The sequence below is a fragment of the Neovison vison genome, chromosome 1 (assembly GCF_020171115.1).
Source record: "Neovison vison isolate M4711 chromosome 1, ASM_NN_V1, whole genome shotgun sequence".
NCBI classification, from domain to species: Eukaryota; Metazoa; Chordata; class Mammalia; order Carnivora; family Mustelidae; genus Neogale; species Neogale vison.
Window position 1 is genome coordinate 218,150,907 of NC_058091.1, and position 13,626 is coordinate 218,164,532.

Consider the following 13,626-nt stretch of genomic DNA (forward strand, 5'->3'; position numbering starts at 1 on the left):
CTTGTTCTCCCTATCTACACAACTGCCAGAGAAGGGTGAAAGATGATAAAATTGCTTTTCCCGTGATAAAACTGTATGATGTGGCTAACTTGAGTCTTCTAAAAAAGAACATATTTAAAATGGAAATATCTGTACCAGATGGAAAAAAGACTTCAGAGGAACTAAATTTTTCTTTGTAGAGGAAAAAAAATGATAAATTCTCTCTCAAACACTATCCACAGTGCTCTAAAAGTTAAGGGAAGACAGGCTTACCAGTTTGTAGCAAATCGCAAAAGCAAGGACATAGGTATCTTTGTTGAACTTCACATCTTGGTTTTTCATCTCTATCAGTACTTCCAATGCACCTATGAAAAGTGACAAGTGGGTTGGCAGTGTTAAATGCATTGGAAGGAGTTCAGAGCTCTTGGCTATTGATCCCCAGAGTTCTAATCCATTCAGCACCACCCACTGAAAATTGTATTCCAGAACCACAATAAAAGCTATCTGTCAAAGTCATTTAGCAATTAACTAAATTAAAAAAAAATATATATATATATATTAAGTCATACAGCAAGAACTAATATTTTAAAACATATTATATTTTCAAGGTAAGTAAACTCTGTGTATTTAGCTTAAGGCATGACATAAGATTTAATAAAGTTGTTTTTCAGACCTCAAAGAATGAAATCTCCATAATTTAGCCACTCATAAGGAATATAAACATCATTTTTGCATGGTCCATTGTTTTTCCCAACTGCTATACTTATACCAGCAAAGACAGAAATTTTCAGCAGACATAAATTCCAATACTTACTTGAATATTTGCCTTTGATAAATAACATATCCATCAAAATATTGAATGATGTGGAGTCTGAGAAGAAACCTCGTAAATGCTAATGAAAAAAAAAAAAACAACAACAACACCAGTTTGGTTAAAAGCTGTAAATATTTAGTGAATATTTACTCTTATACTCCATCTTCTCTATCTAGGACTTATTTTTGTGTATACTTTATCCATTTGGTCCCCTGAATTCTCTAATAAATTTCTGATATATTAGGATTTATTCTTCAAAAAAAAATCAGATGCTGCCCACTCTTTTGGCTGTCGTGCCTTTGGCAATGGGCACACCAAACAAGAGACAGGAGGTATGGCAAGAATTCTCAGAGTTTCAAAAATACACTGAAGAACATGTTCATTAAACATGGCTCACCTGCTTAAGGGAAAAGAAACAAGCCAATGAACCCTGATAGGGTGGTCCTGCAACGTGGGTGGCAGCATATTGATACGAAATAGCAGGTGTCAGCATGTTTGAAAACTGAGCAAGGACAATCTTACACAGCTATGATTCTCTTTTGGCAAATGAATAATAAACAGTAATTCACTTTTTGCAATAATTCACTAAAAGTGGTTCTTAACTTTTTTTTTCCTCAACACTTTTACTCATGATAACACAACACATGTTACTGAAATATGTCATTAAATGCCCTACTCAAGTTTGTTCTTATTTTGAGAACCTACTACGCAAACCCTATTCTAAGGATTGAAAAAAAAGAAATGATGAACAAGACACATAACCCTGCCCTAACTCTAGTGGGGCTTATGGTCTAGTAGAGCTTAAATTCTGGCATGGGAAAAAATGAAAATGGGAGTAAAACCTGTTAAAAAAAAAAGTTAAAATGTAATTTCAAGTCATCAGTAAGGGCTATAAAGAACAATGAAGCAGGATAAAGGGACAGAGAAGATGGCAGAAGGTTGTCAGAAAAGGCTTATTGGAAAAAGACCTCAGTGAAGTAAAGGAGAGCCTCGATAATGACAATGTAGACCACTCCGGTCTGAGGACATGGGTATGGCATGTCTTAAAAAGCATAAGAAGGTCCAGAGTGGAATGGGCAAGAGGGATGGCAGGCAATGAGATACTACAAGGTGCATCTAAGTCATGATCAGGGATCGGAGTTTGACTTTAAGCGAGATGGAGAGTCCCCAGAGCAGCCCCATCCACAGTGTACGCCATCTATGTGGTTCTATATTTTCAGGTAGCTTCATTAAGAAAATTAAAAATACATGCAATCAGTTTTAATAATGTTACCTAAACCTCTAAATCCAAAATATAATTTCAACATGTAATCAATAAAAAAATGAATAAAGTACTTCATTTCTTCCTTTTTATACCAAGATTTGAAATGCATCATGCATTCCCTTATAGCACATGTGATTTGAACTAGCCACAGTCCAGGGGCTCGAGAGATATATGCAGCTAGTGGCTACCGCACTGGCGACACCACAGGATTCTGGGTAGGGGTAGGGGACACACTAAATTGAGAGTGGTGCTACACAGGATTAGGCTTTAGGTAAATTCAGTTTATTTTGCTATTCCAGGAAACTTGGTTGGATATGAATATTTTAGACATGAGTCTAAGTAAAAAAAAAAAAAAAGGAAGAAGTTGCATTTTCTTTTTGTTTTTATCATTACACTCATGGCTATCATTACAGTAAAATTTTCATTTCCCTCTAATTACAACACATGATTACTGAATAGTCAAACAATACAAAAAGGTATAGAGTAAAAAGTAAGAATTTCCTGTACTTCTACCCCCTAAAGATAAGCAGTAGGGGTTTCATTAGATTCTTACAGAATTTTAATATATACTAAAATGCAAATATGTGTAATTGTCTTTTAGGGAAAAAGTTGGTTCAAACTAATCCACACCGTTGCAAATCCACCTTTTCTTTGGTTACTAATATATTACAGTCATTTTTCTAAGCCATGGGTGTCCTTAAAAGTAAGGGGCAAGTCAAGAGTTAACAGTTCCACCATACACAGAACACTTTAGATGAAGAGTACAAGACAGAAAGAAAATTTAGGAGGGTTCTAAAAAATACAAAAGTATCCCAGGTAGACAGCCCTGGCTCCAAAATAAATGTTTCTGACCATGCATGAGTTTATCATGTCTCTAAGACCCAGTTTCTTCATCTGTACAATGGATAGGTCAACAGTATCTACCTCAGCAGGGTCTGTGGGAAACAAATCAAACAGATAAAATACTTAGCACAGTAGTGAGGTCATAGAAAATATTCCATAAATAATTACAAAAATAATTGTTATTTTTGCTTTAGGAAAAGAAAATCAGAAGATGTGAAAGGATTCTGAAAACAGAAAAGCACTTTAAAATGTGGCCATCAACCAGAAGTAAAAAATATAACCACACAGGAGAAGCACATGAGAAGGTTAGGAAAGGTAAGATGGCAGCCAGCCTTAAACTATCACCCACGAAAAACTTCTCAGAGAGGAGGTCAGTACCAGGTCACACCCAAAGCAATTTGTACATACAGCTTTTCTGCACCTGTCCTATACCTCTGTATAAAAAGACTTCGGCCTTTTCATAACAAGAACTCCAAGGACACTTTAAAATGCAGATAAACAGTGATTCCTTCAGCCCAGCAGCTTTACTCTGAAAATCTCACCCCGGAATAATGTGTGTAAGAGAGATGCCTTTGCTAACATCACTAAAAACAACCCAAGATCAGCAAAAGGAAATCATTGACAGGGAAAGCAATCAGAAGACAATAACCTGGTCTTTGATGAGTTCCGCTGCAGATTCCTCAAGATCCAACTCATAGCACAATCTCATGAAAAGTGGTCCAAATTTATATGTTCCGAAAGTCACATTTCTGTTCTCTGCATGGTACCTGGTAATCAAAATGATTCAATGAGCCAAACAGTGAGATGCAGGGAAAAGAAAAGAAAGAAAGTGGAATATACTCTGCTAAACACTGGGAACACAATAAAGCCTCATGTATTCTCATTCTGAAGGGTGAAAAGTCCAGAAATGAGGATAAACAGAGGAATTCTGGAGTGCAGAAGTGTACCAGGCATGTAAATAACAGGGTTTTTTAGAGGCCCACATTCATAATCATGTGAAATAAAATAATGGAAAAATGTACATTGTAATTGTCTTCTCAATCTGTTAACAACCCACTAGGACTAACTATTAGCATACACAGGGAATAATAGGAACCTTGCATCAGCAAGCCCATGACAATGGCACTGTTTCTGTGTGGACCTCATCTAGAGAAAGCAGTGAAGTGATGCCATGCTCCATTCCTCTCAAATCTGACTTCTCCATATAGGATGGCAGACAACCTACAGATGTACTTTACAACTTAGACCCATCTCTCTTTTTCTCTGCTTAGGCAAAGGCATTATGTGAGCTACTATCAATTAACAATTAAACAAATTAAACACCATTCTGAAGTTTCATTTTAGGAAAAGGCTAATTTCAAAGACAGTGACATCTTATATGTGGCTTGAGATTTCTATAAGCAGTCAGTCAACTAGTGGGAACTGCAGAACTGAAAACTGCCAGCATAAATTGACTTTCAATAACCAACTCTTTCTGTTTTAGACACCAAGACAATCTGGTGACAAAATAAGTATCTCATGATTACATGTAAACCAGATTTTAATAAGACTCATTATGTACATAAATCACCCATACCACAGGGAGATGCTGACTTTAAAGACAGAATACTTTTGACCATTCTGTTGAAATCACAGAGGAAAGTCACAGTAACATTATGGATAGTGTATCCTAAACATATATACTGCCAAACAGAATAACAATATGTAATGTTATTTATTTTTTTCTTAAAGATTTTATTTATTTGACAGAGAAAGAGATCACAAGTAGGCACAGGCAGGCAGAGAGAGAGGGGGAAGCAGGCTCTCTGCTGAGCAGAGAGCCCAATGTGGGGCTCAATCCCAGGACCTTGAGACCATGACCTGAACCAAAGGCAGAGGCTTAACCCACTGAGCCACCCAGGCATCCCCTCTTTTTTTTGTTGTTGTTGAAGATTTCATTTATTTATTTGAGAGAGAGAGAGAGCAAGAGAGAGACCACAAGCGAGAGAGAAAAAGAACAATCAGGAGGAGGCTGGCGGGTGGGGAGAGGACAGAGGCAGAGAGAGAAGCAGACACCCTGCTGAGCCGGGATGCCAACACAGGGCTGGATCCCAGGACCATGAAATCATGACGTAAGCTGAAGGCAGATGCTTAACTGACTGAGCCACCCAGGCGCCTCAAGAATATATACTTTTAAAGACACATTTCATAAACGAATTGTAGAAGAAACAAAATGTATTCATTGCTTCATTACAAGTTATGAATTAAATTATATCAAAACTTCAGTTGTATACCTTAAATACACATGACTTTTAGTTGTCAATTATACTTCAAAAATACTGGAGGGAAAAAAAGAATTAAGTTATTAAAAGGCAACACAGCATAGTGATTAAGGATTTTTGGACTCTGATTCCAAACTGACAGTTGAAATCCCAGCTCTTTTACTAATGGTATAATGAGGAGCAAATTAATTATGCCTATGCCTCAATTTCTTCACCTATAAATGAAGATAAAAGTTCAATTCAAAGAGTTTTTGTGAGGATTAAATGAGCTATTTGTTAGCTCTTAAGAAATGTAAGGAATGCCATGGAAAATACCTTTAAAAATCAAAAAATATTCTCGGGCACCTGGATGGTTCAGTGGGTTAAAGCCTCTGCCTTCAGCTCAGGTCATGATCCCAGAGTCCTGGGATTGAGCCCCACATTGGGTTCTCTGCTTGGCGGGGAGCCTGCTTCCTTCTCTCTCTCTGCCTGCCTCTCTGCCTACTTGTGATCTCTTGTCTGTCAAATAAATAAATAAAATCTTAAAATAAAACAAAACAAAACCACAGGATCTTTGCACATAAAAAATCGGTGAGAAAATGTTTAAAAATATCAACAGTGGTTAATCCATTCAGAGGTGGAACTCTTGCTTCTCCCCCTCCATGTGGGGTGGCCAGCTAACTTGCCTTGAACAAGAGGATGTGACAGAAGTGAAGCTGTGCCAGTTCTGGGCAGCTTTACAAGGCCTGCAGCTTCTACTTGTGCTGGGTGCAAGTGTAGCCCAGCTAGACTCATGAATGGTGAGACATTCCAAGGGGAAAGATGGGCCACATGGACTCAGGCATCAGAAATACAAGTGAAGCTTCCTGGACCTTCTAGCTCAGCCTAGCCAGCAGCTGACTATGGGTCAGCAAGTGACTTTAGCTGACACCAATAAAGAACTGCCCAGCTAACCAGCTTCAATTCCTGACCCACAGTAATAATAGAGAAAAGACAGTAATAGATGACAGAGAAATAATAAACAGCTGTCTTGTTAAGCCATTAAGTTCTGGTGTGCAAAAAGAGACAACTGAAATACCAGAATTTATGACACATTTCTTCTACTTTTTTGGAGTTTTCAAACTTTCAATGAACTTAGTGTAATATTGTGTTTTTTTCCTTTTTAAAATAACGTTAATTTTTTCACATTATAAAACTGATAATGCCCATGACAGACAAGTTTGAGAAATCAAAAAAGTATATATTTAGACCCCAAAAAATGTGTAATTGCCAGAGAACTACAGTTAACTTTTGGTACATATCCTTCCAGTATTCTATATATGAACACCTAGTAGTTCTCTCTACAGGTGTACAATATAAATGCAGGTCCATGTATAGCAATATATCTTTCAAGAATGGTTAAGAAAAAAAGGGGGGGTGACGGAGTTGCTAAATGATGGATAATGGGGGTCACTGGGTGTTATGCAAGACTGATGAACCCCAGACCTGTACCCTTGAAATAAATAATACCTTATATGTTGATTTAAAAAAAAAAAGCATGAACTTGATTTCAGAAACGAAGCCTGTTGATTTGGGGTCATACACTTCCTGAGTAAGCGAAACCTTTGCTGAGTTTCCCAACTGCAGGTTATTACCCCTGAGTTCTCCTGACATGGGAAAATGATGATGAAACATAACAAGCATAGGCCAAGAGGAGGGAGCTGAGCCAGAAGTCCCCTGAAGTGATCCAAGTGAGGTAAAATGAGGCCTGAACTAAGGCACCGGTAATGAAGACAGAGAGAGGAAGGCTAGTGATGAGAGATACCAGGGAAGTGGAAGCAGTGGGATTTGTTATCTTGTCAGGGAGGAGGGCAAATGAGATTAGGGGAAAGAGGTTCCCCGGTGTCTCCTGAGTGGCAATTTGTAAAAGGTGAATGTGAAGACCTAGGGGACACAGAAGCAGAGTTCATCAGGCTGGTGATTTCTTGAGGCATGAATTCTGGTTTTCTATCCTCAGTACCTAGCATATAGAAGGAATCCAGTAAGCATCTGATAAATGAATATAAACGTCTGGAGCTCAGTGCAGGCATGTGGACAAGAGATCTGAAAGTCATCAATGCACAAGTGATAGCTGAAACCTAGTTAAACGGATGAGATTGTTCAGGCAAAAGAACAGAATGAGAAGACACCACAGCTGGCAGAATTCTAAGGAAATGCCTCACCTGTAAATGACATTTTTAACCAGTTCCATATCGTCCCTGGAATCGCACAAATGAAGCAAGGTTTTCAACTCCTCCTTCAAGATGAGTTTGTTCTGAGTCAATTTCTCTTCCATGTTTCTCAGATAGGTTGCTGGAAGAAAGCATGGTTTAATGGTCATTATTCAGGCTGACTGGGACTATCAGGAATCTGACCTCAAGAAGAAGGGGAAGCTGGATCCTGCTACATTGCAAAGGGGCACTTAGAGGGGCTTATGGCCATGTAGCTCCCATCACTGGCTAGTCTCCTCAAGAACAGTGTCACAGAAGGTCTGTGAAGCAAATTCTCTGTGCTATAGGCTGAAAGCCCACTCAGAACTTTGTAACATACAATTTCTGGGAGTACAAACACAAGAATATGCAATTTTGATTACCTTGGTGATTCACGCATTAAAGTTTAAAAACTCATGTCCCAGAGGCTTACCTCAAAGAACTGCCCCTATAGGTGACCCATTAGGAGACTTAAAAAAAAAAAAAAAGTAACCCAGATATCCAAACCAGCAACTGGCAGGGTACCTAGCAGTTGATAGTTTGGATATCTTGGTTAAGTGAAAGGAAAATATGCAATGAAGGTGGGTTTGCCCCAGTGGTTGAACCACACAGTTCAGGAATATTTCACGTGTCTTTCATTTGATTCAACTCTACTGCTCTTTTCTCTTGGTCTCCCTACTCAGTTGTCAGAAAGCATGCCACAGTACTACAGAATGCACAGGGGGCTAAAAAAAAAAAAACAAAACTACCCTCTAAATAGCCACGATACTCTCTGTAACAGAATCATATCAAGGTGATTATACTCTATCTCTGTTCCCTGCCTTGTATTTAATTGACTATGGAAACAAATACCAAAAGGAAACACTGCTTCTTGGCATTAGGAAAGGACCAGATTCTCAGCAAAATGGGGGGTGAGATATGGCAGCACCAAAGAAGCATGTGAGCTGCCAAGAGAAGTCTACAGGTTTTACTCCAAGATGCAGAGCTTTGAAGGAAGGCTGCTTAAAGGAATGGTACAATACACATTAAAACACAAGGAAGCTGAGGCAGACACTGTTCTCAATTTGCAAGAAAGGAAGGCGCACTTGGTTTAGGTTAATGCTATGGACCCTCCAAACTTTATTTGCAGAACAATATCATGTTTAAAGGTTTCCATACAGAGGAAGGACCTGGACTCTCTGCCGCTTGTATGCTACGGGGAGATGCCTGCTTGTGAGACTTGATTTCTCATGTGTAAAGTGAGGATTGTGAAAGCTACCTCATGGGATATCCTGAGATAATATATGTTAAGCATTTAGCACAGGGCCTAGCATATATTAACTGCCAGTAAATCATACACACTGCTTGCATTTTCATTCTGTCCCCTGTCAGATTTAAGTGAATTTATTCTATTAACTGTTTCTAAACAGTTTCTAGTACAAAAAATTTTAATGAGATGACTTTAATCTTATACTTTTTTAATAACCCTTAAGAATCCAAAATTTCAATAGATGTTAATTCACATTTTAAAACAAATAATCAAGGGGCACCTGGGTGGCTCAGTGGGTTAAAGCCTCTGCTTTCGGCTCAGGTCATGGTCTCAGGGTCCTGGGATCGAGCCCCGCATCAGGCTCTCTGCTCAGCAGGGAGCCTGCTTCCTCCTCTTTCTCTCTGCCTGCCTCTCTGCTTACTTGTGATCTCTGTCTGTCAAAAAATAAATAAAATCTTAAAAAAAAAAATAATCAAGATTTAAGTGCTTGTAACACAGAGAAAGCTTAGTTATGGTTCCTGCCCTGAAAGAATTTAGTCTTTTTGAGAAAACAAGATATATTTATACAAAGCAATCTGAAAATGATGGGGTAGTGACAAGTGACCAACTATATACATGATACAGAAAAAAAGAAATCAGGGTGGCAGAAACAGACCAGATCTGAGTGGAGAAGTACCAGAGAGAAAAAAAGGGGCTGGACAGGACTCAGAGAAACTCAGAAGAGGGGAGCATTCTTGGTATGACAATCAGCATAAATAATATCACAGAATGGGGGTGAGGGGTGATGAGGGGAGAACTGTGACTAGATTAACAGGAAATCATACTGGACTCCAGAAAGGGTAAGGTCCACTATGGAGGAGCAAGGAAGCCAGGGAGTTGTGTACACAATGTGATGTATGACAGAGGATGATTGTGGGTTCTCATAATGAAGAAATGTTGACGGGATTTTATAAATATCAATCTGACCATGAAGTAAATTGGCACTCATTATATTAATTGCCTTTCAGAACATATGCACAACTGTCACAGCCTTAGAATGACTATGACAATTGGATTTAACTAGAAAATGACACGAACCTCTAATTCTGCCAACTTCACAAAGCTCTGAAAGGTAAAGGGGTAAAAAGAAGAGTGAGGTAAAATACAGACTGAGTCTCCCACACTGAAGATGAACATATTCTCCCTCACTTTTAAAGCTTATGTTCTCATTCCACATGTGGTATAATGTAACAATACGATTAGTGGAGAGGTTAGGAAAGACTGATTTCTGGAGGGCTAGAAGCAATAAGTATTAAGTGCTCAGAAACATCTGAAAGGGAGAGTAAGGAGATTTTAAGAAGTCAGCAGGGACAAACTAAACTGTTACTGAAAGACACAAGAATATCATTACGTTTTAAAGGAATTTAAAGTACTGGAAAAAATGTGCAGGAGAGAGGGAATAAATTCAACAAGATTTCCCAGATGCTGAAAGGAGTAAGACCTAGTGTGGTGCTGTGTTTTCAGCTTTTTGTAAAAAAATATTCAAACATAGCCCCAAACAGGGATAGAACATTATGCTCTCCTGTGTCCATCACCTAGGCTCAATAATGACTAATATTTTGATAATTTAAAAAAAAAATCTTTGTTTTAGTCTTTTGTATTTTTTAGCTGAGGAGCAAAATATGAAAATGCATCACAGGGGGCACATGGGTGGCTCAGTCTGTTGAGCTTCCGACTCTTAATTTCAGCTAAGGTCACGATCTCAGGGTCACTGGATCAAGTGTGTTCCCCTCTCCCCCTCACTCTCTCTCAAATAATATAAAAGAAAGAAAGAAGGAAAGAAAGAAAGAAAGAAAATGCATCACACATGGGAGAGTTTTGTTTCACTATATTTCACTTGTGTTTGAAGATGCATGGAGATACTATGTAAAATGCACTTCTTACTCAGAGGTGCATCAAAAATGTGAAAGTCAATCATCTTGAACAGTTCTCACACTTTACTGTGCATATTAACAGTCTGGGGCTTCAAGTTTCATATTTCTATGAAACTCCCAGATGCTGCTGACCCTTGATCCTTAGTCTGGGTCCTCTAGAGAGGACTGGTTCCAACACTAATTTTAGCATTTCTCTGCGATCCTGGGAAAAGTGACAAGAGGAGATGGTAGACTATAGTAGTAGAAAATGAGATGAAAAGTACATTTAGGGATAGACTAGGAAATTAAGAATCCATGTCAATTTTTTCTCAAAGATCACTGGAGACTGAACAGCGATAAAGTCAGAAAAAACCTGAATGACACATCACTGAAAGAATTAACAAAATAGATTCAATTACCTTTGGTGCCAGGAAGATGATATGCAATAGCCACCTTCTTGTGCTGAAATTCTTCCAATTTCACAATACTATCTGTAAGTAGGTATCTTTTAGCTAAAAAACAATGAAAAAAGTAAAATGATTTTCACTACCTTGTACTAAGCAAAAACATGCATAGAACTTGATTGTCTCTAATAACTGATCTTCACCTAATATAAATAATCTATCTGGACAGCTACAAGTGAGTCACTCTGATGGAAAAGTAAACATCTCTAAACTATCAGAGAATTCAAATTCTCAGCAAGTTTCATTTTTGTGTGTGAAAGGAGCTAGTGATTAACTGTATGGAGACAGATTGAGAGGAATCTGGGACGTGAAAGACAAATATACATTCCCCATCCAGTTATGGGATTACAAGCGAATAAAAAAACAAAAGCCCAAAACTAAAGGTTACTGTTTAAACGTCAGACTAGTAGGTCTAGTTTTTGTTTAACTAGGTGAAAACTCATAGTGTAGTGCAAACAGTTAGAGTGTGACCATTGTAATTCCCGGTTCTGCCATTTGTGAAATCAGGAGTTAAGGCCTCTCAGAACTGGACTGTCGGTATCCTCATGATGTAACAGAAATCACCGACCACAGCTTAGTAGGAAAGTTTGGGAAACGTTTTTTTCCTTTCGGATGCTTGCCTGTGCATGGAGAGGAGCTTGGTCAAAGAATCATGCACTGAAGACCTCTCTATACCGCAATAACAGGGATATTGCCAGTAAAAAGTGTTGTCTGTTTATGGGAGACAGCCCAGAGAACTGTTAGAGCAGAGCTGTCCTATTGTGCTGCCTGAGTGCAAATCCCACCTTGGGCTAATGACTTGGCCTTGCTGTCTCCACTTCCTTAGAGAAAAGAACGGAACCTCCCTCACTGGGGGTTGTGAGCAGAAAAGGAATTAAAATACGTAAAATGCATAGAGTAACAACTGACACCAAGTGTTAAGTCTTTTATTATCACTCACCAGTATATTCAAAGTTCATCATTTCCGTAAACTTATTAAGGGACAATTTTACAGATGAAGAAACCTGCACAAGGTCTTTCAGGTTATTAGCGGCAGAGCTGGGGCGCGAAACTCGGAGAGGCAGACCTCTGCTACCAAACTAAAGGACAGTCCACCCAAGGGAGAGAGGGCTTTCCGGACAACAGCGTCGCCTCTTCCGAGGGACTACTACAGCGCCAAGGTCGAGACCTCAGCCTGGCTGTCCTTTGGTTCCCAGGCACAAGGAGGGACAGGGCCGCACACGCACGCAACCAGAGTACGAGAGAGCAAGCCGCGGGGCTCCAGGTCAGTGACTGATTGAGGCGCTATTATTTCCCCCAAGTGATGCCTGCTGAGGTGTCAATCTCCCTTCTTTCCCATTCCTCCCCTCCTTCACGACCAGAGGCCGCAGATACCTCCGAGAGGGCAGCGGCAGCACGTGGAACCTGAGCCTCCCACCCCGGGATACACCGAACTCCGCAGCGCCTGCAGAAGGTCGTGCTTCGGCAGGCGGATTGTAGCAGCCATGCTGTCCCGGGCCACACCAACCACCGGAACTGGAGGGGACAGGGGGCGGAGCGTCGGCCTATGACTCCACCCCTTCCTCTGCCCGCAATCCCTGGACGTTCGTCCTCTTGGTACGTTCCAAGATGGCAGCCCCCATAGTGAGGCGGTGGTTTCTTGTGGCGCGGAAAGTGCCTCTGCCTCCGCTCTTCTTGGCAGGTTGGTGGCTGTTCTGCTTCTGTGGGGCTACTTCTTTAGTCACTTGAGAGCTCTTCCTTAAGTGAAGGGAACCGTGGGCTTTCAAGAGGACAGGAAATTCTTCTGGGATCTAGTTGCTAGAGAAACCATTTGGAGCGTTGGGTAGCGCGGAAAGGGGAAGTGTGGCCTCGGATCCGTCTCCTTACCCAAAATACTGCCAGCCGGTCCAGAGGTGTGCAGAGTAGATGAAGTTAAGGCATGAGGTCTTTTGCGTAAGATTTGCACGGTTTGTGTGTTAGGGTGGTCGTCTCTTTGCTCACCATGAAGAGTCCGAATGTTCCCACTTCAGAGCTAGGAAGTTTTCCTCTCTGCTTAACTGTCTTTGGTGGAGCGTCCTAAATCTATTTCTCACCACTTCACAATTGAAGACTTTTGGTCTCCACTTGGGATAAGAATTTCAGTACTAATTTCTCATCCGACGACCTGGGGCACAACTTTTTGAGTGACCTTTCTATGCCACAGTTTTCCACGTGTAGAGGCAATAGCTACTTCCCAAGTATAGTTGACCCGAGAACAGCTCAGGGGTTAGGGGCATGATGCCAGGCAGTTGGAAAATTGTGTGTTAAGTTTTGACTCCCCCCGCACTTAAGCCTACTGTTGACCTCACCCATAACAAACAGTACATTAACACTTATTTTTTATGTTTTATGTAATTGTATAGTGTGTTCTTAAAGTGAGCTACGGAAAATGTTACTAAAATCTTAAGGGAACTAAGCTTTAGGGGACTATACTGTATGTACTGAAATAAATAAATAAATAAATAAAGCAAAGCTGTGTTAAGTGGACCCGTGCAGTTCAGAGTGGTATTCAAGGGTCAACTGTACTTGGATATTTGAGTAAATGGCACCTCACTCAAAATGTTTTTAATGGATCTCCACAAAGACATTAGGAAAAGTTGACATTTACACAAGCTAAATCCTGATAGGTGTATGA

General features: G+C 39.9%; 2 protein-coding genes across 5 annotated transcripts in view; one reads left to right on the plus strand and one right to left on the minus strand.

Annotated features, from left to right (window-relative positions):
- The window catches only part of PTCD2 (pentatricopeptide repeat domain 2), a 52,095-nt gene extending 39,571 nt beyond the window's left edge, over nucleotides 1-12,524 (minus strand). For 2 of the 4 annotated variants that reach the window (XR_006386659.1, XM_044267433.1), the window contains exons 1-6: nucleotides 12,348-12,524; nucleotides 10,929-11,021; nucleotides 7,342-7,471; nucleotides 3,550-3,667; nucleotides 794-872; nucleotides 253-344 (exon numbers count right to left, since the gene is read on the minus strand). Coding sequence is in view for 3 of the 4 variants with exons in the window: in XM_044267433.1 (XP_044123368.1) it covers nucleotides 253-344; nucleotides 794-872; nucleotides 3,550-3,667; nucleotides 7,342-7,471; nucleotides 10,929-11,021; nucleotides 12,348-12,459 (624 nt within the window). In the remaining variant the exon portion in view is untranslated. Of the gene's footprint in view, nucleotides 1-252; nucleotides 345-793; nucleotides 873-2,909; nucleotides 2,942-3,549; nucleotides 3,668-7,341; nucleotides 7,472-10,928; nucleotides 11,022-12,347 lie in introns of those variants that run through there. The other 2 variants (XM_044267423.1, XM_044267446.1) reach the window with 2 other exon arrangements.
- A 20-nt stretch (nucleotides 12,525-12,544) lies between these two features.
- Nucleotides 12,545-13,626, plus strand: part of MRPS27 (mitochondrial ribosomal protein S27) — an 87,717-nt gene continuing 86,635 nt past the window's right edge. Inside the window, exon 1 of the mRNA XM_044267412.1 lies at nucleotides 12,545-12,654. Within this exon, the coding sequence (XP_044123347.1) occupies nucleotides 12,582-12,654 (73 nt within the window). The 5' untranslated portion in view covers nucleotides 12,545-12,581. The remainder of the gene's footprint in view (nucleotides 12,655-13,626) is intronic.